Genomic DNA, 25,519 nt, shown 5'->3' with positions numbered 1-25,519 from the left:
GCATGCTCAGTCTGGGCTTCACTTCACTCTCCATCTCCTACTCCCAGAATTACTCAAACTTCTCAGTATGCCCTAGCCTTTGAGTCTGTCTGTCTCTGTCCTGCTAAATAGAAAATTCCAGGAAAGCAGAGACCTTGTCTGTATTATTTGCCGCTAATGATCCATTACTAGAATAGTATTTGGTGTAGTTCAGTAAACAGCATGAGTGAATGTACAAAATGACTTTTCTGCATCTCAACCTGGATTTCAAGGAAGAAATCTGGAAGGCTCTCCTGACCGTCCATTACTACACACACTCTCCATCATCTCCTCTGAACAGGGGTCCTGGGCTGGCAGCCTGCACCCAGGGGTGGATTGGAGCTGCCACCAACTGCCTGGAGAGCTGAGTGTGCCCATCTCTTTCCAATTTCACCTGCTGTGCCAGTAGCTTGAAATCAGCCGTGATGGGAGAATTTACACTGTGGAAATTGGCGAACACTGCAAATCATGACCCCCCCCCCCCAGAGAACTGGTTGTTAAACATTTACCAGCTCACCACTGCCTCCCGTCCTGTTTCTGCCACTTGCAGGCTCTATAATCCAGACAAGCTCCTCTGTCACTCAGAGATTCCATTCTCCGTGAGATGCAGATCCCACAGAACCCACCTAACAGGACCGTCTGGGGGTGAGATGTGGTTACAGTGTAATGTGTTTAGCACAATGTTTGGCTTCTGGTAAATACACAATTCACTTTAGCATGGTTCCAGTTGTCTACTGCTGCATAACAAACCACCCCCACAAATTAGTGGCTTAATACGCACTGTTTATTTTGTTCAAGAATCTATAGTATGGGCAGGACTAGTGAAAATATCCCATAACTAGAGAGGCACGAAGGCTGGGGGTTGGAATCATCTGAAACCACGCTCACTCATGCAGCTGGCGTTTGACGCTGCCTGTCAGCTGGGACCTCGGCCGGGGCACTGTAGAAATCAGAACACACACACATGGCTTCTCCATGTAAGCCGGGCTTTCTCACCACATGCTGGCTGGGCCGCAGGCACGAGTGTCCCAAGAAAAAGCCAGCCAGTAGCTGCCTCACCATTTTTATTTAACTTACCTTGGAAATCACGCAGTATCATTTCTTCCACAATTTATTGATTAGAAGCAAGTCACCAAGGCTGCCTCTATTCAAGGGGAGAGGGATTAGATGCCCCCTTTTGATAAGAAAAATGTGAGAGTGTGCGTGGACATTTTTAAACCATCACAGCTAGTAGGGTTATTACTGTGGCCCGTATACTCCAGCTTCTAGTAAGTGAATTGCCCCACTTCTTAGTCCCAGCCCCTGTGGAAGGGCAGGGATTCATTGGGTCATTAAGGCCCCCACACATCGCCGCTCCCCTCATGAATCTGGGTCCTGTCCACTGCGGAGTCCACAAAGGTTAGGGAAGTGACTTTCCTCTCGTAGGAGCTGGCCCTGACATTTGTGCTCCAGCTCCTTTGGATGACATCCCTGTTGGCCCCATAGAAACTGAGGTGAGGACCTGGGCCGGGCCCAGCCAGGAGGGCAAGTGGTTTTACCAGCAGGACCATGACCCCAACAGGCTGTGCCCATCCTGGGGTTGTGGGTGACCAGGAGAGTAAGTTTACGGCAAGGTTGCCATCTGGGAGTCAGATCATGGGCTCGCTGTACAACTTCTTCCTTGGCCTCAGGTTTCTCACTCTGGCAACTGGGACTAAGTAAAGGTCTGTAGGTTGGGCATTTGGAACAGATCATCATATTATTTAGAAAGCTGGGCTAGAAGCCAGTTTCTTCTTCTGGCGATGGCTGACAGGGTCACAAGAAAAAGCCGGCTTTCCTCCAGAAACAGGGAAAGACAAGGCAGAGAGGAATCTCCTGCTCTCTCTGGGACATGAATCCATCAGACATGGGGTCTAGCCCCAGAGAGCGCGCACGTGTGTGCGTGTGTGTGTGTGTGTGCGTGCATGATAAGGTGAGGGGAGGCTTCTTCATTTCAATGACGGGGTTGGGAGTAGGTGGAGCACCCACAAGAGCTGGAGAACAAGCTGGGAGGGGCTCAGGGGACTGAGAAAGTGCAGAGGGATCATGCCCAGGCCCCATTCAGCCTCAGCTGCCCCTTCTCTTTTTCCTCTCCTGCCCAGTCCTGTCCTCGCTCAGTAGCTCTTCCAGATGTCTGAGAAGGGCTGAGACCCCTGAGGCCACGCCTGGGGCAGGGAGCTCCGTCAGACCCCCTAACACAGCCCTCAAGGGCATCAGAACCTCCTCCTGTGCTGGCTCCATCACAGGGAACTCCAGAGCCAGCTGGGCCACCTCTGACATAGAGCGACCCTGAGCACATCAGGTTCCCCACTCCAGGCCCGTCTTCTCTTTTGCAAAATGACCAGAGTTGTCCAGAGCAGTTTTCCCTAAAGTGAGGCTCATGAATCTCACCACCAGCAAGGGGATTTCAGAGGAAAAACCAGCCGTGGGCTCATTTTCCCCAGAGGCGGGCCCTGAGACAAAGATGTGAGCACGAGTGTTTCACGTGGCAGGTGATCCCAGGAAGCACTAGTGGAGGAAAAGCAGACAGTGTGGAAAGAGAACCAACCCAGGGTGTGCTGGGGAGTGTTTGCAACTACGGTTCAGTCCCACTGGGACCTCTGGGACGCTGGCTGTGTGGGACAGCCTCAGAGCACCCCGCCCCAGCCCACTAAGGGGAAGGGCTGCAGCCAGGGGCATCAGCTCCCTGGCACTTCCAGCCTGCCCTGTGTGCCAGCTGAGCACAGTCCTAACGCCAGAGAAATCCCCTGGGCAGGGAGTGGCATGTGTCTACAGGGAGAAGCCATCAGCTCATGTGAGAATTGTGAGTGCCAGGGGACAGAGTGAGGTGCAGCAGGGGCTACTATACAGACAAGCAGTTTCATTCATGTACATTTCATAAACACGAGATCAGGGGAAATTTCCATAGAAATCCATCACCTTTGTAATCATTATCATGGCCTTGTAGGGGCACCTCTGCCACCAGAACTGAGTGGGCCAGTTCAGCTCAGTTCATCTTTAGTAAAGAGAATGCCATTAACTGTAGTTCAACTTGCTAAGATATTAGTCTACACCACTTTCATGTTATTGCGTGCATCTGTTATATTTTCATTTTATTGTGACTATCATATGGTAGTATGGCCCCAAATCGTAAAGATGGATCAGTAGTTCCAAAGAGGCTCATTAAAGCATAAAAGTAGTATTGAAAATAGTAACAAAAAATACTGCAGTATAAAATGTGATTATGTATACCAGCGTAGATGAGGTTGTGGAATGAGATAATTTTGCACGAGCAGGAAAAATGAAAGTGCGAATCAGAAAGAGAGATGGGACTGAATATCTGCAAATAGGATTTTGTTCGCTGGTGATATGTTGCCTCAAGTCCTGAAGGCACCATCTATTATGCAATGTTGCCAAGTAGTGGCTCAAAGCCCGCGGAGGCGTTTGCATCATGGTCACAGCAGGCCCTGTAAATTAGAAAGAAACCAGTCAGATCTCCCCAGAGTGTGCAAAGTAATAACGTCCAGTGTGACACCGATGCATGTTGTCATTAGAGACAGAGAAAAGATCAAAACCAGAGAAGCGTCGTCAAAGTTGCAGAGAAAACCAACCCAGTTCCCACTATGACTTGTAAGTTGAGTCACAGGCTACTGAGAAATAGTACGATCAGATAAAAAGCAGAGCAAACTCTTGGCAAAACTCCTCGATCAAACAACACTTTTGGATGTCACATAGGCTCAGTGGCACACAGTGTGAAAGAGCAATCGCTGTTTCCTGAGTGAGTGCTAGCAGACAATCGGCTTCATTGTTGAATTAAACCACTTGTGGCAAGCCTTGTTCATTGTGGATCCAGAATCTATCCCAGCCCTTCTTTCTTGATAACAGATCCCTGATTTTGATCCATGCACCGAGATCTCCAGTCTCAGGCAACTGATGACAAGTGGTCTAAAGCATTCCTGACCAGCCCATTTCCCATGTTCCCTTGCCGGGATGGGAGACCACAAGGCCCAGTTCTGGCCAGTGAAATATGATGGGAGGTCTGCTGAGGGCACTTCTAAAATAGGCATACATGCTGGGACCCCACTTCCCCTTTCTTCCTGACTTAACTATGGTCAGGATGCCTGGTGCTGGGAGGTCATCTTGCAAATAGGAAGCCACCAGCACAAGGTAAAGCCTGAAAATTCTAGATACCAGCACCAACATTACTGAATACGGGTGGCTGCCCACTTCCAGCCTTCCCGTTACCGTAGAGAAGCAAACCTCCCTGTTTGAAGCCACTCCATTACTGGGAGTTGACAGCATTCCCAATGGGTGTACCACTGATGTGGCTGCTCTCCACATATTTGCAGAAAACATGAGGGAAATGTACCTGATGACTTTTTATTCTATTTACCACTGAAAAACTTTGCAAGATAAGATGAATGAGCTTATGGATCCCAGTTGGGCTTAGCCATGGGGACCCCCAGCAGGAAAGGGAGAGGGAAGAGACTGAGATCATTCAGTCCCCTGGATCCATGTGTCGGATGGACCCTTCATTGAGGGGCCGCTGAGCCTCCCGAAGCAGCCAGCCCAGTCTGCTCAGTTCTCTCCTTCAGGTGACCGCTCCTCCCCTTCCCCCCTCAGGCCTATTGGTGATCACAGCTTTGTTGGTGCTCCTGCAGGTTATTGCACCATTCCTTGGGCTGCTCCTACACCCACACGTCTGTAAATAGTCTTTTTAAAAAATAAGCTTTCCTAAAAGCATCTTATTTTGAGGGTGCCATTATCTGTTAGTTCACTGACTGATCAAGCAGCATCAATTCACAGATTTAAAAGAAAACACACACGCACACAAAACTTGCATCTGAACGCCAATCACACATCACTGTATTTACAAACACCAGCTGTCAGGCAACAATCTGGCCCCTGATCTCGGTATGTGTAGAAACAAATAGCAAGAAGGGTCAATGCCCTCTATTTGTGTCCTCTCCAACCATTTCAGACACTGTGTGGAGGGATGGACAGCAAGTAAGAGACACTGTTAAGCAAAGTATGCTGCCTGTTTGGGAAAAGATATTCACATGAGGTTTCGATGTAAGAGATGAGACACAGCATCCCTTTGTGGCTATCACTCTTTGCCGTAGGTGGCCAGCTCAAGCAGCATCTCAGTGGCATGTTCAGAATCTTGATTACCCCGAACCCTTGGCTTCAGAGCAGGACTATCACCATTTTTCACATTGAAGATAAGATATCAAGAATTCGAAGACAGAGTGGTGGTGCCAAGGCTCAGCCTTTGAGAATCTGACTCTTTCCCTACATATGAAGGTTTTCTTCTCTTGGCAGAGAAATAACTCAATATAAAGGCAACCACTAGAAAAATTAAAAGCAGACTATAAACCTTCAAATCATCAGGCAAAAATACAAACACATGTGCTCGCACACATGCATATCAGAGAAAACAAAAAAATACACATAGTAAAACAGAGAACAGAGGAAACATTGAAATAGAAAACACAGAAGATAAGATGACAGAATTAAGACTAATATATCAGTTATATCAACAAATATAAATAGGATAAACCCTCCTTATAATAGAAAAAAGGTTCTCACATTGGATCGAAAAACAATGTCCTATTGTGTTTTGTGTAGAAGAGATGTATCTTTACCAAAATAACTTGGAAAAGTTAAAGATAAAATGTAAACCAGATATATAAGACGATACTGAGCTGAGACTGCAGGGCTACCATCAGTCAAGGTTAAATTCAAAATAAAAATGTTAAGCGAGACAAAAGGAAGTTAAACAGAAGAGAGAACAGTATTCATGTTAAGAATCTAGTTTAGAATCTAGTGTTAGAAATCTCTACACACCAAATAGTATAACTTCAAAATCAAGAGTAAGCTATGATAGTTGAGAATAAAAATATACAGAAAACGCAAGTAGAAATTGGATGAAACATAAGAGTACTTTTAAAAATATATATATCTTTATTTATTTTTATTTTTTAATATATCGTTATTGACTTCAGAGAGAGGAAGGGAGAGGGAGAGAGATAGAAACATCAGTGATGAGAGCCATTGATCGGCTGCCTCCTGCATGCCCCCCACTGGGGATCGAGCCCACAACCCAGGCATGTGCCCTGACCGGGAGTCGAACCATGATCTCCTGGATCCTAGGGCAATGCTCAGCCACTGAACCACGCCAGTCGGGCAAGAGTACATTTTAATTGAGTCCATCAGCTCGTGGCCTATCAAGAAAATGAAAGATAGGGAGGAATGTGGAAAATCTGAATAATATTAAATATGACTGAGCTTGAGGTCAGAGACATAAATCTCTGAGGTGGAAAAATCTCAAATAAAATACAAGCAAATATAGATCAACAATGTCTCAAAAGAATCATTTATCACCTCCAAGTAAGTTCATCCTAGTAACATCCAGGGGGTTCAACAATATTAGGGAATCTCTAATAAAATTGACCATATTAATAGATCAAAGAAGAATGATATAATTTCTTCTCAATACATGCCAAAAAGATATTTGACATCCAGTCCTGCTTAAAACAAACAAAGCCATAACAGAATAGCAAAAGTATGCATAGATGATGTGATTGAAAAATGCACAACTATCAGAGGCAATAAGAGAATTCAGGATGAGGGCAATTTCCAAGGTTAATATACAAAACTCAGTACCCTTCCTTTATATTGAAAAAATACAACTTATCAGAATACATAACAGCAAGAAACCGAAGTGACAATAGCACTCAAAAAGATAAAATGTTCAGAACAATATTTAAAAGACATATAAGGGCCTTTACAAAGATAATATTAAAGTTATACAGGGAACATTCTATTATTAAAATGTCAGTGCACCCCTGGCTGGGTAGCTCAGTTGGTTAGAGTGTCATCCCGATACGCCAAGGTTGCGGGTCAGGGCACATACAAGAAACAACCACTGAATGCATAAATAAGTGGAACAACAAATCGATGTCTCTCTCTCTCTCAAAATAAATAAATATATTTTTTAAATATCAGTGCTCAATTAATCTTTTAATTCAGTGTGATTCTAATTAAAATAATTGACCCTTGAACAAAGTAAGGTTAGGGGTGTCAACTCCTTGCAGTCAAAAATCTGAGTATAACTTTTGACTCCCCCAAAACTTAACAATTGTCTTCCGTCAGTATCCACAGGGGATTGATTCCAGGACCCTCTGCAGATATCAAAATCTGCAGATGCTCAAGCCCCTTATATAAAACAGCACAGAACAAGGCGCATAGCCAGCCCTCCACACCTGCAGACTTCCAACCGCGGGTGGAAAATACTGTTCTCCGTCAGCGGATGGTTGAACCTTGGGATGTGAACCTGAGGATACAAAGGACAGACTGTACATTTATTGAAAAAGTCCCCATATAAGGGAACCTGCGAAGTTCAAACCCATGTTGTTTAAGAGTCAACTACACTCATAGGATTTGTTTGTTAGGTGGAGAACTTGTCAAAAAAAATAAAAAATATGATAAGAAACTCAACTGTGGAAATAAATAAGAGCCAGGAAATCTCTGAAAAAGAAAAGTAACGTGATGGGACTAGACCTATCAGATGATAAAACACATTATGAAATTATAATTTGTAAAGCATTTTGGTACTTAAAGAGGAAATAAATAGATAATCCAGTGGACCAGAACAGAGAGCCAGAAGCAGATTCCACCACACATGAGAAGTCAATTTCTGTTTAAGGGAGCATTTAAATTAGAAGAGAAAGGTGGTAGGAAAATTAACTGATCATGTGGAGGAAAAGTAAAGTGGGAACTCTATTCCATCCCTTATGTCAAAATAAATTCCAAATGGGTAAAGGATTTATATATTAAAAATAAGGTCATAAAATGCTAGAGAAAAGAATAGGTGAATTGATTTATAATATGATGATAGAAAATGAGGATCCCTCAATTGACTATATAAACATTTAAAACTTCTGTGTGGTGAAACATACTATAAATCAATGTACAAACAAACAGGAATAAGTGTGACAGGCAGAAGAGCTCATTCCCTCAGTCCTCAAAGACTTAAAACAGCCAATACAAAATAAGAAAATATAAACCAGCATTTAGAGAGAAAAACAAATGGCTTATAAAAGTCTCAACTTCACTCATAATTAGAGAAATGCCAGTTAAAGCAGTAAGATATCTTCTTTGTTTCTCCTATCAGATTGGCAGAGATCCATAAGTTTGATAAGACCTAGTGCCAGGGACGGTGTTGGGAAAGAGGCATGCTCAGATGCTACTGGTTGAGGGAAATGGGTGCAACTTTGGGGAGGGCATTTGGCAATATCTGTCAAAATCCTTTGACCCAGAATTCAACAGCTCAGCGTTTTAATCTGCAGATCTACACTCAAATGTCTTCCAGTTTAGATAAACAAGAATGTCCAAGAAATGTGCTTGAAGACAGTCCCCTTGCCAGGGTTTTGCTCTCCAAGGCCTTATTAGCTCAGTGGGTCTCAAACTCTGATGTGCACCAGAATCAGTGGAGGGCTTGTTAGAAGACAAGTTGCTGGGCCCTCAATACCAGAGTTTCTGATTCAGTGGGTTTGGGGAGGGCCCAAGAATCTGCATTTCTAACAAGTTCTCCAGCGATGCTGATGCTGTTGTTCTGGGAGCCACACCTTTAAGGACTAGGGTGAGTGGAGGGATAGGGGTCTGGAGAGGTAAGTTCCTTTGAGTGGAAGGGGGAAGAGGCAAAGTGGAGAGACAGGACTCTTCCCAGGACTGGAGGGGCGGGGTTGTCCAGAGAGGGGTGTTTGAGCATCCTAAGGAGACAGGGCCTTGTTCCCTTTCCCAGCCTCACTAAAGACTCCTCCCTTCCCTCGCTACAACCAAGAGAGCCACCACCTACTCTGAGTGAGTCCACAGGCTGGGATAAGAGGCGCATTAGCCACGAGCAGGCAGCATGGATGGAAAAATCAGAGCGCCAGGCCACCCTGAACAGAGAAAGGCGTCTCCATCTGAGAGACAAGCTTTGGAGGCAGTGGGGTTGAGGCAGCACATGGGACAGTGTCCCTGCTAAGGTTGAATTTCTGAGGAGCCGGCTGCTTTGATTTGATTGTGAACTCTTCAATAAAAGACCTAAATATAAGAACTCAAACTATAAAACTCTTAGATGCAAAATAACATGCAGATCCTTGCAAGCTAAGAATCACAGTTGAATAAAATTCTTACCCGCTCCACTGATTTAAACAGAGAGAAACCTAAACAGTTGAACGTGACCTGTGACCCCAGGTATCCCTCATTGGTCAGGAGGTAGACTTTCTGGTGGACAGCTGAAAACAAGGGCATCAATTGTCATTCCCTCCCCTTCCTCTTATCAAGGCGAAACTTACATACAGTGAATAAATCTGAAGTGTAGAACTTGACTTTTTACATATGGACATACTTGTCCAACCACTGCCCAGATCAAAATATGCAACATCTCCAGTACCCAGAAGGCTGCCTTGTGGCCCTTTCCAGTCAGTACTCCCTAAGGTAATGTTATCTATCACTGTGCTTTAGTTTTGCCTGTTTTTAAACTTCATATAAATAGCTGGAATCAGTTATTCCTATTTTGTGGTTGGCTTCTTTTACTCAATATAAAGATTCATCCCTGTCATTGTATGAAGCAACTGTTTGTTCTTTTTCAGTGCTGTGTAATATTCCATCGTATAATAAATCACAATTTGTTTCCACTTACGGTTTGGATATTAAGGTTGTTTCCAGTTTTAGGCTGTGATGAATAAAGCTGCTATAACATTCTTGTGTCTTTTGGTGGACATAAACACCTTTTTTCTCTTGGGTATATACCGAGGAAAAAAATTATAAGATCATAGAGTTTACCTATGTTTGGTCTTAGTGGGTACTGCCAAATTAGTTTCCAAACTGTATCAGTTCACCCTCCCACCAACAATATAGAATGAATCTGGTTAATTCTCAATCTTGCTACATTTGCTACTTTAAAAAAAAATTGTCCTTTTAATTTTAGTCTTTCTGATGGGAACTCATCACTAATTTTTAATTTTTAAAAATATTTAAAACTAGTCATTTTTTATTTACCTAAAACAGGTGGTCCATGGATGCGGAATGTCTGAGAAACTTGTGGGACTCTCCTAAGTATTCAGCAGTTCCCTGAGGATGTGTGGGCGTGTCTGCCTATGTATGTGCCATAGTCATAGATGGATGCTGCTCCAGACCCCGCCCTCCTTGCCTTGGAACAGACCCTTCATTTCCCCACCAACAGGAAGAACTTACTTCGGATCCCAGAGGGAGATGTTTTCCATCACCGCCAACATCTGGGCAACATCTGGTGAGCCCATCCCAGGACAGGGAGATGCTTTTCTGGAGAAAACACGTCACTTATTTGATTCTTTTTACTCTCCTATATTTTCCCTTACTCTCTTCTTCTCTTCCTGCCCCCAAGCCCCGTCACCCATTGGGCTCCCAGCTCTAAGCCCCCAATCCAGCCCTTGCCAACTCCCTGCCCTGGCACCTGTTGGGTCTGGTTTCCCCAATACACAGCCCCGTAGGATGCAAACCTAGGCAGCCTGAGGGACGCTCATGAACTCTAGCCCTCAACCCGGCCCAGTTCCCTCATCAGCAGGCAGGGTCTTCTAGCTCAAGGAATGTGGAAGCTGGTGGGGTTCTCTAGTTCAGTGCTCCCCATTTTATAAGTTGGAAGACTGAAAGAGAGAGAGAAGCAGAATTCCACTCTAGGTCAGAGACACCCGTTCTCCTGGGGACCTGGCCAGAGGATTAGAGACAGGAAGGAGGCAGTGAAAGAAAAATTCCTGGGGACCAGCAAGGTCTGCAACCAGCAGCCACAGGGACAGCTAGCTCAGTGTCTGATGGGGATGGTGGTGGGCATCGTAGCCCTAAGGGCTGAATCTTCTCTAGCAACCGACACCCAGCTCTGCAGCCTTTAAACTCCCTGCTGAGCCGCCTCAGCCACAAACCATGGCTTCACGGTATGAGCCTTATGCTGATGACCCATCTCCACTTCCAGCCCTGTCCTCACCTTGAGCCCCGCCTCCCTGTACACATTCACTAGGCCCATTCAATTCACTCCCTGAGCTCTAGCCGCTGAGCAGAACACACCCTAACAACTTTATCAAGGGTGTGGGGTGGGAGTGTAGAGGTAGGGCTGGAAGAAACGTAATGAGATGTAGAACCGAACGCCTCCCGTGTAAACTGAAACTATATGCAGCTGTACCGACGTTACAAGCACGAGGTACAAATGAGAAGAAATGCGCACAAATTAAAAACAAAATGAAGGAGCAGGGAAGGGAGTGGGGGGCGGGGAGTATGGAGAGAGAGCAGTGAGGCTGCAAAGGTGGGCAAGGGCCAGGTTATCCCAGCTCCGCAGGCCCCAGGGGGTTAGCTGAGACTTCAACCTGAGGGCCCCGGGGAGTCGCTGGGAGCTTGGCTCCAGCAGTCCAGACACCTCCTGCTGCAGGTCCCCCAGGTCACCCACTCAAGGCACCCAGGAAGGACAGGGCTTGTAGCTTCCCCCAACCTGCTCTCCTCCGAGCGTTCTTCCCGGGAAAAGTAAAGGCCTCCGGGCCCCTTCTGCAGATCTACACCTGTGGCTGGAGCGGGGCCTTCGCTACCGTCTCCGCCGCAGAGCCACCCGGGCAGCGGGCAGCAGGGCCTCCCCGCCCCCACCTGCAGGGAGGCAGAAAGGAGCACCGAGGCCCGGGCTCGTCCCCGACAACTTCCATCTAGGACAGTCAGAGAGGAACCCAGAATGCAGCGGGAGCAGGGCCGGAGGGGGAGGGCCAGGCTTCCCCGGAGGCTCCCTGGAGGAGGCATTGCAAGCTGAGGCCGCAAGGCGACGGGGCTCTGGTCGGCGGCGAGAGGGCAGCAGGCATCCCGGGAGAGAGGGCCGCCTGCAGCGAAAGCGTGAGGGTGGAAACGCTCGGGGCGCGCGTGGTGGGTGGGGTGGCTCGTGCGGTCGGAAAGAGGGGTGGAGGGTGGGCTCCTGGGGCCGGGGCTCGCTGCCGGGGTGCGCACTCTCCCCTGCAGAGCACCCGGAGAGTTGCGGGGAGTCAGGGAGGCCTCGGCGCGGGTACGGAGGCCGCGGCCGCAGCGCCGGGCGGGCGGGGGCGGGGCCTCGGGCGGGGCGGGGCGTGGCCTCCGGGCGGGGCGGGCGGGGCGGGGCGGGGCGGGGCGGGCGGCGGGAGGCCTGGCGGGCGGGGCTGGCGGGCGGGGCGGGCGGCGGGAGGCCTGGCGGGCGGCCCCGCGTGCGTCAGCGCGGCCAGCCCCGGAGTTTTCCACTGACGACGAGGGCGGAGCGGCGGGCGGGGCCGGGCAGACAGTCTCCCGCCGCCGCCGCCGCCGGACCGCAGAGCCCGGGGAGGCTGGGCCGACGGCTGCCGGCCGAGCGGACGCAGGGTCGCGGAGCGGACGGTGTCCCCGGGCGGGACGCGGGACTCGGGTCGCGTCGGGATACTCGGAGCGCGCCCGGCTGGCAGGTAAGCGCTGAGGGTCTCGGGGCCGGACCGGACGGGACTTTGGGGAGGGGGCGTCCCGCGCAGGTGGCGCTGCTCCTGCGGCCCCTGCCGTTTGCCCCCTGACACCGGGAGCGGGCACGGGGACAAGGACAGACAGCCCAGCGGGGCCCCAGGCTGCGTGACACGGCCGGGGTCCGGGGCAGGGAGGCCGGGAGCGAGAGGCGCTGGTGTTCCGCTCCCCTCCCCCGCCCGCCGCCGGCACCCCGAGAAGTCACGGCGCCCCGAGCTGCGCGCCGGCGGCGGCCGGGCCGAGGCTGCGCGCCGGGGCCGGGTGATGGGGGCGGGTGTCCGCGGGGGAGTTTCCTTTTGACCCAGTTGCCTGAGAACTTTTCAGAAGTTCCTCTCGTGGCCGGAGCAGGTGACATTGGTCTCTTTCTTCCTCGGGCTCCCCCCGGGGGCGGATGCTGGGGCTGCGGCGCGTGCCCGGCGCCCCTGGGAGGCGGGATCAGGGAGCCGGTGGAGGGATGAGCCTGGAGGAGGCTCCGTGAGTCACGGACCCTGGGAGGGAAGGGGGTGGAGGGAGAGGGATCGTGTCGTACACTCACCTGTTTGTCAGTCAGTCGCCGTCACCCGCGGAGGCCACCGGGGTGAGTCACGGGCGCAGCGACACAGGCCACCCCGGGGCACTCGCGGCTGCCGCCCACGCGCGCCTTCTCCCTTCCCCAGCACGTACTTCCTCCCGGTCCTCAGTTTCTCCCACCCGGGGGCTTTTCCAGCGGCGCGTACCGGAGACGCCGACTCCACCGCCACCGCCACCGCCACACACTTAGTCACTCCTGCTCCCCGGCACAGTCACACGCATAGCCCACACTCGTGACACAGAGGGTCCCTCCCCAGCTCCACCGCCCACCCCCACCTCCATTCAGATGTCCCGCAGCCCTCTGGAGCGGCACTCGTCACCTCGCCCCCCAAATCCTTGACATCGCTGCCCTCTTCGGTCCCCACATCCTGAGGTCACCAGGTTCATTCCCCTTTCTCCCGTGTCCTTGCCCTGTCATCTCTCACTGAGCTCGGGCTGCGAGGTTTAACCGGTCACACCCCCTCCAGTCCCGGTGCTGAGCCATCTTTTAAAAATGCAAATCTGGTATTGTCACTCCCTATTTAAACCCTGCTGTGGCTTCCTGTGCCCTCAGGTTAAAGCCTGACCCGGGAGCCCTGGCTCTGCAGCCTCCTTGGAGCCCCTCCCTCCCCGCCACTCTGGCTCTCCTCTCTAGTCCCTCACTCCTGCTGCGCCCCCTCTCTGGAACCCTTTCTGCATCCTGGGAGAGACCTGTCTTCACTGCCAGCTGCATCCCTCCTGCCCACCCCTTCTACCCACCATCGGCGCACACAGCAGGGCTTGTAAACTCTGATTATACTCCTGCTCACTGAACTCAAAGCTTCAAGGGGCGGCACTAACGCCCGTCGTGCTCCCACTATGCCCAAGTGCCTGAACAGTGCTCAGCACCTCACTCAATAAATATTTGTTGAATGAATGAATGAGAGTGAAGGAGGCCTGGCTGGGGCGGAGGAAGCAGTTGCTGTCAGGTGCAGTTTCCCTGCTGCAGCAGCAGTTGCCTCACTTAGCCAGCAAACATTTGGCACCTACCCCAGTGCCAGGCCCTGGAGGCCAAGGCGGAGGAACTGTCCCCTCCCCCCATCCCTTTCAGAGGGAGAGGTGGGGGAGGGGTGTGCCAAGGCTTCCTATCTGCCCTCTCTGGGCTGCCCAGGCTGTTTCTCCAGCCAATCCCAGTGGGGGCTTGAGGTGCTGAGAGGTGCCCTCCCCTTCTCCCAGGTAGTAGTGCTTGAGAGCCTTGGGGTCATGTCACCCCAGGTATTGGGGGTAATTGACCTGCCCTAGGCCAGGGGCTCTGAGGTTAAAAGACACATTTTTCAGATTCTTGGAGATGGATGGAGGCTGCTAAAGGTGCCCCCTCCCCAGTACTAGCTTGGGGTGGGGTCTGGGGCATTGGACTGTTGAGGTGCACAGAGGAGTTGATGTATCTTTTTCAGAGTCCCCGAGATTCTGTTGCGCCCCCCCTCCCCCAACTACCACCCCAAATGGCCTTTGTTTGTTTGGTGCCCAGGGTGAGGTGGCCTTCCCTGGATTCACATAGTATGGCCTGAGTGTGTAGATAGTTGTCGCAAGTGGGGTGGGGAGGTATGCCCCCCCCCGGCCCTGGGCTGTCAGCTCCTGTGTGTGGTGGCAGGAAGGCGGTCAGATTCTCAGGGCCCAGGCAGATCCCGGAAGAAGCCTGGTTCTCTTTGATTCAGGGCCTGTCTCCGGGGCTCCTGGGGGTGTGGTATTTCTGTCTGAGCCAGCTCCTGGGAATTGCTTTTCCTTCCTGCAGGACCCTAGGAGGGGGCTGTGCTCACCCTGGGAACTGTGCCACAGCCGGGATCTTGATTCCTGGGTAGCTGCTGGAGGCCCCTCCCCCACCCTCTGACTCACTGTCTGACACTTTTCTTGGACTCTTCCACTATCTTTCATTCCTTTTTCTGACTTGGCCTCTCCTCTCTGGCGGAGTCTTTTTTTCTTATCTCTGGCCTCTGCCTCTCTCAGCCTTTGGATTCCCAGGTGGGACAGTGGCGCTTCCCCCTCCCCCCACCCAAAGGAGTATCAGGGAGGAGGTGATTTCTCATTTCATTCCAGGCCTGCAGATCCTGCTGGGGTTCATCACAAAACCTGCAGTGCGGCCGTAGCTCCCCTATACCCTAGTTTCTCCATCTGCAGCCTTGGAGCTTATAACTCCTTGCCTTAAGTTCCCATTCTGTAGATATCCTGCGGCAGAACCAAGGTGTCTGACTTAAACCTGCTTCCTCGACCTGTCTAGTTGACAGGGCACCTCCTGAGATTTCTGGGTTGGCACCTGCTTGCAGCCAGAGCTTTCTTCTCCCTCAGAGCCACCCCCTTCTGGGTACCATTCTTGTTCAAACCCTGTGCTGCAAGCTGGGGGAGGGGCATGAACCCTTCCCCCCTTTAACTGTGATGGGATCATTAGATCACACTTACCACTCACCCCCGAGAACTTGTGCTTAATCTTGTTTCTGTGTTTATACCTGATATAAAGCTCCCACCTGCCTACCTCTGATGGTCCTCAGGTGCCTTCTCTATGCCATAATGTGTTCTAGGCATGGGCACAATGACAGCCAGGCTGAGAGGCCCTCAGCCTGGTGTGAGGGAAATGAGCAGTGAGGCCACTGGGAGGTGGGGCGGTGAGGGCTGTGATGTCGGGATCCCAGGACCCAGAGAGGTGTGTAGTCAGTGAGGAGTGGGGGTTTCAGGGAGGCCCTCTTGGAGATGACTTCCACAGGGGGGTGAGGCTGAGTGTCAGCAGCGAGGCCTGCTTGGGTCTCGTGGGGTTCTGGACTTGATCCTAAGGGCAAGCTCCCCTAAGGGGAGCTCCGGAGTGATTCTAAACAAGGGGTGGCAGGTAGATAGGGGATTTAATAAGACACTCTGGCTGTAGGGTAAAGAATGGCTATGGGGAGAGGACAGGAGCAGAGGCAGGGGACATGGGTAGTAGCAGCAGGGGCAGACACATGAGGGTAATAAACTTTTAAAATTATAGGTGACATGCATGAAGTATATGAATTTCATGTGTACATCTAGATGGATTTTTATGGTTTTAGACACCCATGGAACAAATCTCAACCCAGATCAACTCCAGACTGCTCCACCCCCTCTCCAAAAGATTCCCTCATGTCTGTCCCCAGTGCATCCCTCCCCTCCCCTGGTAACCAACCATTCTTCTGATTTGTATCATCACTGATTGGGTCTGCCTTTCCTTGAGCTTCATTCACATGCATTCTTGTGTCTGGCTTCTTTCACCCACATGGGATCAGTGAGATTCATCTGTGTGTGTATCCAGGAGCTCATTCTTTTTTTCACGGTGCAGGATGACATAGCCACTAAGCGCCGAGCACTAAGAACTTGACGTGTATTGACTAATGTAAGCCCCCTAACCCTGCGAGGTTTTATGACAGGGTTGGAGTGAGGAGGTTAAGAAACTGACCCAGGGTCACTCAGCTAATTAAGAACTAAGCCAGGGTTCAAATGCAGGCAGTCTGGTTCTGGAGCCAAGGTTCTGAACCCTATGCTGGGTGGGCTCCATGATACCTACTGAGTCGGTGCCTGGCCTTGTGCCGATTAAATGAGCTAATGTGCGACTGGATGTGGATGGAAGGAGCAGTTGAGGATGACTGCAGGTTTCTGGCTTGAGTAACTGGGTGGGTGGCAGTGCTGTTACTAAGATAGGGAACACAGGAAGAGGAACAGATGGCACGGGTGGGGGGGTGGGGAATAGAGACAAGGGGTTCGATTTGGGGCTTGCAGAATTTTATGTTTTTTATGTTTCTAGGGAACAGCCAGGCAGAAATACCAAGTGGGCATTTGACTTTGGGGGGAGGGAGTCTCAGGCTTGGGTGTGTGATTAGGGGGCCACTCAGTACCCTGTGGCCACATCTGGAGCTTGGGAAAAGATGGGTTCTCCTAGCGGGACTGTGGTAGGGACAGCATCCCTGGGTGTAGTTTGTCCGTGTGTGTCTGAGCGTCTCTGGTCTGCATGTGTGTATATGTGTGCATGTCTGGCTCTGGGTCATGAAGTTCCCCCATTTCCTGGGAGAACCTGCAGGTCAGCTGGGAGCTGGGTTGTTTTTGTTTGTGGTTTGACCCTGGGAGGGGGGGCGTGCCAAGCCTGAGAACCTACCCGCTGAGAAGCCCCCGGAAACACCTGCAAGTCCTCTTTCCCTGGGGCCCAACGAGGAGAGTTTGCAAGGCGAGCTGTCTCTTGCTTCTCTTGTGCCTGCAGGGGGAGGCTGTCCCTGGAAAGAATCTTATCCAGTAAGTCTATCCAGTAAGTCGATTGACAGCACACCTTCTAGGTCTAGGATCCAGGGACTTCATGGGAGGCTTGGCAGAGGGGAAAAGGGGTGTGTAGAAAGGACACCTTCGGAGGAGATTGCCAGCCTTCTGGTTGGTTTTTCCTGTTCTCTCTCATTTCCTGTGATGGCCGTGGGGGAGGGGCCCCCCAGCCGTGGGGCCTCTGCATCGTTTCCCTTTCCTTCTGGTGACCTCCTGGGGGCCCAGGCCCGAGTGCCACCGGATGTGCAGAGACAAGGTAGCTGTGATCAGCCCTTAGGACTGAGTCCTTTGGGGATTCCCAAGGAGTGGAAGGGACTGTTACTTGCCTTGGCATTTAGGGGAGGGAACCCTAAGTCCCCTCCACTCCACTTGGATGGGGCCAGCTGGCTGTGGGAGTCTGGTTGCATTCCTACGGAGGGCTGAGACCTTCAAACGGGAGACACGAGTGGTGGGTCCTGGGGTGCTCCCAGTCCCCAAGCTGCAGACTGGAGAGAGTGGGATATTGTCTTGGCAGGTCTGTTTCACTGGAAGAGTTTTTTGTTTTGTTTTGTTTTGTTTAAGGGGAAGAAGTAATTTCCATGGGAAGTTAATTCAGGCAAGCAGGGCTAGATATTGGAGTATAAGGCAGATGTAGGTGACTTTTTAAGACTAAGCAGGAGACATGAAAGAGGCGTGAAGCCAAGGTGGCTCCAGGTCCCACAGCCATGACTGGAGGCAGGGGACTTCTGCTGGTGGGGGTTTCTGAGGGAAAGTCTGAGCTGGTCCTTTTTGGGAGAGGAGGGACTTAGGAAAGTCCTGGGGCTGGGAATCCGGGCCAGTGGCGGAGCAGGCCTGTTCCCTGGAGTGTCCTGGTCAGCTGGGCCCTGGAGCGAGGGCTTGCAACTGCTCTGTGTGTGTGTGTGTGTGTGTGTGTGTGTACGCCGGGCAGTGTGCCTGTGGGTGTGCTTGGAGGGAAGGAGGAGGAAGCAGAGCCACCGTGCAGACAGTCTCGCACACACAAAGGCACACAGATGCGAGCCCTGTGAATCACCCAGCCAGTGAGTCAGCCCCCAGGATTCCTGTCGGGGAGCGATCGAGGCTGGGCAGAGGTCTGGCGGTCCATCTGTCGGTCTGCTTGAGTGTGTAGGTGGGTTGTAGGAGGTAGTGGGGAAGGTGCCTGCAGTGTCCTGGGAGAGCTTTTGGGAAGAGTGGTGGGAGTCTCCAAGCATCAGGACAAGGGCTTGGGCCTCTCTGTCTTGTGCAAAGAAGCCTCCTGGGGATGTGCCCCCTACACATAGGGCTCCCAGGGCTGGGGCGGGAAGGCCTGGGACACCCCGAAAGGTAAGTGGGAGAGGCGACGATTGTAGCCTCATGCCTGCCACTGAGAGCTTTCTGCTTCCCGTTCCAGGCTGTCTGTGCCCGGCGTCCGGAGAACCCCTATACCCACCATGACGGGGCTGCTGAAAAGGAAGTTGGACCAGCTGGAGGACGACGACTCCTCACTCTGCTCGTCTTCCTCATCTTTGTCCTCGGGCCACCACTCTGGCCCCTGCTCCCCAAGCTCTTCACTCTCCCCGGCCTGGGACTTGGAAGAGGAGGGCCCCTGGGATCAGATGCCCCTGCCTGACCGCAATGTCTCTGGCCCCCGAAGTTTCACCCGTGAGTCCTCACTCCCGTGGGAGCCCTACATGCCGCTTCTTCTTTCCTAACGATGGAATTGGGAGGCCTGTGACAGAGCCGCCCTGGCCTCTGGAGGCTGTGTCCCCATGGCTTTAGCTCCCCACCTCGTCTGCTTCCCGGTATACCGTGGTCACTTAGGAATGCCCACTCTCCAGAAGCACTTGGCCCTGGCTCCATCCACCTTTGACCTTGGGACTCCCTGCTTGGAAGTCATGACATTTTCCCGAGAGTGGCCCTCAGCCTTCCCGCCCAGGCCCCTCCCTTCTGCTCCAGTTTCGTTTCTCCAGCTTTCACCCTGTCCTTCCAGCTGCTGTGCCAGAGTCCCACGCCCGCACCTCTCCGCTGCGAGGCTGTCAGGCCAGTCCCTCTCCTGTCAAAATGTGCTTGGCTTTGCCTGAGCGGAGTGAAAAGTTTTTTCCCCCAGTTACTTTTCAAGCTGGCAGATCCTGATTCCAAACTGGAGCAGTTTCTTAACCTTGCTTTTTATTATCACTCCCCTGCCCCAAGGAGCCTTTTTAGATCTTTTCCTCATCACCCCCACCTGGTATTTTACAACCACGGATATGATGTTTATTTATGTACCATTTGTATATCTGCATTATACATAAAAAAGTAGGATTTTTAGCATGTAGAATTTACTGACGGAACAACTATGGGTTTATCCTGGAAGTGCAAGGATGGTTTAATATTATAAAACCCAATCTCATAGTTTACCAACTGACTTTGTCGGAGGAAAAACTTAAGAGCTACTCTAGATGCTGAAAGAATATTTTATAAAATGTAATGTTCCTTCTAGATAAGACTCTTCGTAAGATAGAAATAAGTGAGTTCTACTTAAATGGTTTAAAAATATGTTTCATCGCAAAAGCTGATTCTGAATAATAAGGAAATATTGGAAGCCTTTCCCGCTAAGTCAGGAATAAGATGAGTATGCCGTCTGCCACCGCTGTTAGCTAATGTTGTTCAGAAAGTGCTGGACAGTTCAGGTTGCAGAGAGAATAAGAATTCTATGTATTGCATTGGGACAGGCAGAATTGCCATTGATGTCTCTAATATCATATATAAAGAGCTCCTACAAATCAATATAAAAAAAGTAGAAAACTGTACAAAGGACCTATAATTGGCTGATAAAGGTGGGAAAGATGTTTAATCTTACAAATGCTCTCATTTCGGCTGGTAATAACAATCAGCCAGTGTTGACATAAGGGTGGTGTTCAATTTTACCAAATCTCATCCCAGCCAGGCTGGCTCCTAAAATTTAAATCCATTTCTTTTCTGGGGGTGTGAGGATAGAGGAGAAGGTGTGAGGAGAGACCATTCAGCATCGTCTTCTCTGGGGTCGTGCTGTGCCTTACGGAGAACTCATGCCCTCCCCCCTCCCTGCCTGCCTTCCAGCCCCGTCCATCCTGAAGCGGGCTCCCCGGAAGCGCCCAGGCCGCGTAGCCTTCGATGGCACCACCGTTTTCTACTTCCCTCGGTGCCAGGGCTTCACCAGCGTGCCCAGCCGTGGAGGCTGCACTCTGGGTATGGCCCCTCGCCACAGCTCCTGCCGCCGCTTCTCCTTGGCTGAGTTTGCACAGGAGCAAGCCCAGGCCCGGCACGAGAAGCTCCGCCTACGCTTGAAGGAGGAGAAGCTGGAGGTGCTTCGATGGAAGGTAGGGAGACCCCTCCAGGGCCCACAGTGGGGCAGGTGGTGGTTTGCTCACTATGTATTTGGGGAAGGAGACCTACAGGACCAGTGATGGCTTGATCAGGGTCTGTTGCCTGGATTATCTGCAGGCAGAATGGGTCGTGGAAGGGCTGGTTCACTGCAGCGCCTGGGGCCTAGGGCCTGAATCTCCCACCTCCCTGGGGAAGGGATACAGAATTGACCGACACTGGGGATCAGTGTATCTGGCTGGGTGAGGGCATTTGTCCGTGAAATGGGGGATGACATGAACAGGAAATCTCTCTGCAAATGCCCCTAGGGCAGTGTTCTTGGCTGTCCTGGTCACTGTGGTATCCACAGTGCTCAGCCCATAGCAGCACATGGGGAGCGATTGCCGAGTGACTGATGGCTGTGGGGACTGAGACCACCTGTCTGTGCCTCTCACATCCCTCTCTCCTATGGATGCAGCTTACAGAGGCTGGGGTACCTGAGACGGAGGCTGGCCTGCCATTGACAGTGGACGCCATTGATGATGCCTCTGTGGATGAGGAGTTGGCAGTGGCCGTGGCAGGCGGCCGGTTGGAGGAAATGACCTTCCTTCAGCCCTACCCCGCCCGGAAGCGGCGGGCTCTGCTGCGGGCTGCCGGCGTGCGGAAGATCGATCGAGAGGAGAAGCGGGAGCTGCAGGCTCTGCGCCAATCCCGGGAGGACTGTGGCTGTCGCTGCGATAGGGTCTGTGACCCTGAGACCTGCAGCTGCAGCCTGGCGGGCATCAAGTGCCAGGTATGGTGGTCAGTGGTCGGGCTGGGCTGGGAAGGGGAGGCTGAGGTTGGGGGCTTCTCTGGGCTCCTCAGGATCCTCACTCATGCCTCTACCTTCTCTGCAGATGGACCACACAGCGTTCCCCTGTGGCTGCTGCAAGGAGGGCTGTGAGAACCCCAAGGGCCGCGTGGAATTTAATCAGGCGCGGGTTCAGACCCATTTCATCCACACGATCACCCGCCTGCAGCTGGAGCAGGGGGCTGAGAGCCTGGGGGAGCTGGAGGCCCCTGCCCAGAGTGGCCCACCCAGCTCTGGTGGGCAGGTCCTGACCCCCACTTTCCCACTGGCCAAGCCCCCCGTGAGCAGCGAGCTGGGAGACCACAGCTGCAGCAGCGACATGACTGACTCTTCCGCAGCATCAGGCACTAGCGAGCCTCATGATGACCCTGCCCACCCAGCCCTGCCTGGCCCCGGCTTCCAGCCTGATGTGGATGACGACAGCTTAGAGTGGATCCTGAGATTAAGTGACTCTGACCTGGGCGGAGAGGAAGAGGAGGAGGAGGAAGCGGGCGTGGGGAACCTCGACAACTTCAGCTGCTTCCACTTAGGCGATATCTTTGGTTCTGGTGACCCCGGTGGCCTGGCCAGCTGGACCCATGGCTATTCCAGCTCTAGCCTCACGTCAGGCATCCTGGATGAAAATGCCAACCTGGATGCCAGCTGCTTCCTAAACGGTGGCCTGGAAGGATTGGGAGGAGGTAGCCTCCCTGGCACCTCTGCGCCACCCAGCGCAGACGCCGGCCAGGGCAGCTCAGTGGACCTCAGCCTGTCTTCCTGTGACTCCTTTGAGCTGCTCCAGGCCCTGCCAGACTACAGTCTGGGGCCTCACTACACCTCTCGGAAGGTGTCTGACAGCTTGGACAACCTTGAGGCACCCCACATTCCCTTCCCTGCCCTTTCCCCGCCTGGAGACACCAGCGTTTGCTTCTTCGAATCCATCATGGGCTTGTCTGAGCCGGCTGCCGAGGGCCTGGTTTCCTTCATGGACAGCCAGTTGTTTGAGGACACTGCCCCAGCATCGCTGGTGGAGCCTGTGCCCGTGTGAGGACTAGGCTGCCTTTTCTGGGCCCCGAAAGCCCTGTTGCTGCTGTGCCATAATTTGGGGGCTCCCCGGGGTCCGTATGTAGCTGTCTCCCATTGCCTGGCTCACCCATGTGGGCACTCCTAATTTTCATGCAACACTCTGGATTGATTTTTTATTTATTTTTATTAACTTTCTGAGTTGAAGAAAGTGTGAGAGGGGGCTCTCCCCCTTCAGCTGCCCGGTGCCCACAGTTTCTTCCACTTCCATGGCGCATGCCAAGAAGAGGAGGGCATGATGTTTCTTAGCCCTAAGACAGCAAGACAGGGCTGGAAACATCTACCTCTCCCAGCTTCTGCCACCATGAGCCCTACCCCCCTGGGTGGCTGAACCCTCTGGACTGTGAAGACTATAATTTATTTCCATAATTTATTTGGAGACTAGGTGGCTTAGGCTTCTCATCCCTGGCTGGTAGGCAATACTGAGGTCGGGGTGGGGCACAGACCCCACGAGTCCCTTTTGCCTTGTCCTGCAGGCCTGCCCTGCCTGGTCTTAGGTGTAGACCAGATATGGATTCACGCCCTGTGTCTACCCTGGCAGCTGCCTGGCTCTGGATGGCTGAGCAGGCAGAGGCTAGCCTAGGACAGTGGGCAAGGGAGGGACTAGGCTGACCAACCATGACCAAAACCCTCTTCTGCTCCACTCAGCCCCCTCCACTTCCTGTCCTCTGCCCCATCTCCCCTCCCCCAAGGGCCACAGCCTTTAGTCCTGGCCCATCTATGTAGGAAGGGGAAGAAGGCCTAGAGAGGGCAAGGGGCTTGCCTCAGGGCCCACAGCATGCCCTTGAAGACTATCTCAGGGCTTTCTGGGCACTGCACTCCAGCCTGGCCCACCTGCCTGTGTCCTTGGTCAGTTGGCCAGGGCAAGGGGTGGCACCTTAGGGCTTTTATGCCCATTTGCTGATGTTGAATTTTGCATCCTAATTTCTATATTGTCCCTGAATATTAGAGCTATAATTTATTCATTTTTCTCTGTGTCTGTGCCAAGGAGCCCAGGCTCTGGACCAGCCTTCTTACCCAGGAGGCCTTGTCAGCCTGTGTGCTTGTGGGAACACCTTATACCTGAACTTACAGGTACCAATAAAAAGGCTCTATTTTTAATGGTGTGGTCTGCATTTGTGGGACATCTGGGAACACAGGTACACCCTCAGGAGGCAGTGGGGAGAAAGGTGGAGACTGGCCCTGCACAGCACTGGGTGCAGAGCCTGTGTTGGGGGTGGGAATGAGGGACATAACATTCTGGGCCTCCTTCCATGCAGGCCAGCGAAGAGGCAGGTGGGGCACAAGGATCCGTTTTCCCTTTGGAAGAACCCATCTCCAGTGGTCGTCTGGGGTGGATAGTCTCTGAGATAAGCTAAGTGCTTGGATAGGTGAGGGCGCACTCCCACTCACCCACGTTGAGCTGGGGCCTCTAATGGTGAAGTCACCGCCCCTCCCCCAGGTTGGAGGCAGCCAGTGGGATGGGCTGGGGAGCGGCCTTATGTGGGGCTGAGCTGCTGAGGTCCCTGGGGACTTGAGCACCAAACACCGGAAGCAGTAGAACTTCATCCATCTGCACCAGCCAGACCTGTCTGACCTGTCCCTGGCAGCCTGGGCTGCAGGCCAGGGGAGCAGGCTGCACTCTGCCCTGGTAAGCCCCAGTCTGGGGGCCTGAGGAGCAAGGTCAGCCTCCCCTTCCCGTAGGAATAATAATTTGCACAAGTGCTGGGAAGGGGACTCAAAAGAGACCTGACTTGAGTCTCCTTGTTCTAGTCTCTGCCTCTGTTGGTCTGTGCTGGCCTCCCTTGTTTCATCTTTGTGGTTTACTGGTTAAGAGCATGGACCCACAATGCCAAGTTCCAATCCCAGCTCTTCTACCTAGTGAGGTTACTTATGCAAATTACTTCCCCTCACTGTGCCTGGGTGTCCTCGGTACTGCAAATAACACTGCGCACCCCACAAGCCTTTTCGGTTCATGCATACGCAGCACTCAGAAGAGAGCCTGGACCATGCAGGCCCCATGCCTTCCTTCTGCCTTTATCTTCTCTTTTTTCTTACCGGTTCTGTTGCCTTTTAAATATGTCTCTTGCCTGCGGACATGTGTGGACATGGCCACATGCTCATATCGTTAATGGCCACTAGAGGACGCATGGCTTGGAGTCTGGCCCGTGGTGGGGTAGCCTGTCCTTGTAAGCAGTTTAGGCAGGGACAGTCTGAGGATTCTCAGGGTGGGCATTCAGTTGTCCCGTCTCCCTTCCCACTGGTCCCTGGGAATCCTTTTGTGGAGACTGCTTCAGCATGCATGATGCCAAAGCTGGATCTCGCCAAAGGCTGTGAGGCTCTGCTCTGACTAGCCTGGGGTCTGGGTGGCAGCCTCCAGCAGCTCCCACACCCCCAGCTGGAAGACCCTGCAGGCTCTCCTACCCTGTGGACACAGCCCATGGCTAGACAGCCTGGTCACTCTCCATCTACAGCCACTTCTTGGCCTCTTTTGTTTTTTAAACATAGATGAAGACAACTTAGGTTTTATAGCGATATAAATGTGATTAATGCGCAATCCTTCAGAGGATCATTCTCCATGCAGACGGGCCTGTTTCTCAACAACCCTGGGTTGTAAAGCACATCATCATAAAGTGGACTGTTTTCCCATAGGAATGATGGTAGTAACCTGGGGAAAGCATTCCAGGTCAGTGATTCATACCAAGAGGCCATGCACCCAACCACAGTATGTCAAAAACAAGGCTCAGTAGCCAGCGAGGACAACTTGGGCCGATCTAAAAGGGACCCTTACCCGTTCACTGTTCCCAAACCTCAGTCATCGGACTTCTCTTCATAACTTGGCCACAACCACATTCTACTTATAATGACTATTTTACTCTGTATCAATGGCATCAATATGCTTAAAAGTTAGAGCCATCCTACAGAACACCACCCACGGATTCATGGGTTTGTTGTGCTGTTTTTCTCATT

The 25,519-nt window shown here is 52.0% G+C and overlaps 1 protein-coding gene and 1 long non-coding RNA gene across 3 annotated transcripts; one reads left to right on the top strand and one right to left on the bottom strand.

Moving 5' to 3' along the window:
• Nucleotides 1-2,878: 2,878 nt before the first annotated feature.
• LOC308567846 lies at nucleotides 2,879-12,120 on the bottom strand. The gene is made up of 3 exons (XR_014000386.1): nucleotides 11,522-12,120; nucleotides 10,261-10,347; nucleotides 2,879-3,482 (listed from the first exon to the last, which is right to left on the bottom strand). It is a non-coding gene; the product is annotated as an uncharacterized lncRNA (long non-coding RNA).
• Nucleotides 11,791-23,671, top strand: CSRNP1 (cysteine and serine rich nuclear protein 1). 2 transcript variants are annotated; one of them, XM_081159909.1, is made up of 5 exons: nucleotides 11,791-11,907; nucleotides 18,749-18,999; nucleotides 20,416-20,675; nucleotides 21,137-21,451; nucleotides 21,555-23,671. In XM_081159909.1, the coding sequence occupies exons 2-5, from the start codon at nucleotides 18,789-18,791 to the stop codon at nucleotides 22,533-22,535; spliced, it is 1,767 nt and encodes a 588-aa protein (XP_081016035.1). In that variant the 5' UTR covers nucleotides 11,791-11,907; nucleotides 18,749-18,788; the 3' UTR covers nucleotides 22,536-23,671. The 2 variants fall into 2 exon arrangements, with proteins under 2 accessions (XP_081016035.1, XP_081016034.1); XM_081159908.1 differs by lacking the exon at nucleotides 11,791-11,907 and adding an exon at nucleotides 12,275-12,479.
• Nucleotides 23,672-25,519: the final 1,848 nt, after the last annotated feature.

This window comes from Miniopterus schreibersii (genome assembly GCF_964146895.1).
Source record: "Miniopterus schreibersii genome assembly, chromosome: 15".
Classification (NCBI taxonomy): domain Eukaryota; kingdom Metazoa; phylum Chordata; class Mammalia; order Chiroptera; family Miniopteridae; genus Miniopterus; species Miniopterus schreibersii.
This window is presented reverse-complemented; position numbering and strand designations above follow the sequence as displayed.

What these genes read in the sequence shown, in the direction of transcription:
- CSRNP1 (XM_081159909.1), top strand. Translation starts at nt 18,789, where the DNA reads ATGACGGGGCTGCTGAAAAGGAAGTTGGACCAGCTGGAGGACGACGAC. An exon ending in TGGCCCCCGAAGTTTCACCC is followed by an intron (nt 19,000 to 20,415) that starts GTGAGTCCTCAC and finishes CCTGCCTTCCAG; the next exon opens with CCCCGTCCATCCTGAAGCGG. An exon ending in TGGCGGGCATCAAGTGCCAG is followed by an intron (nt 21,452 to 21,554) that starts GTATGGTGGTCA and finishes CCTTCTCTGCAG; the next exon opens with ATGGACCACACAGCGTTCCC.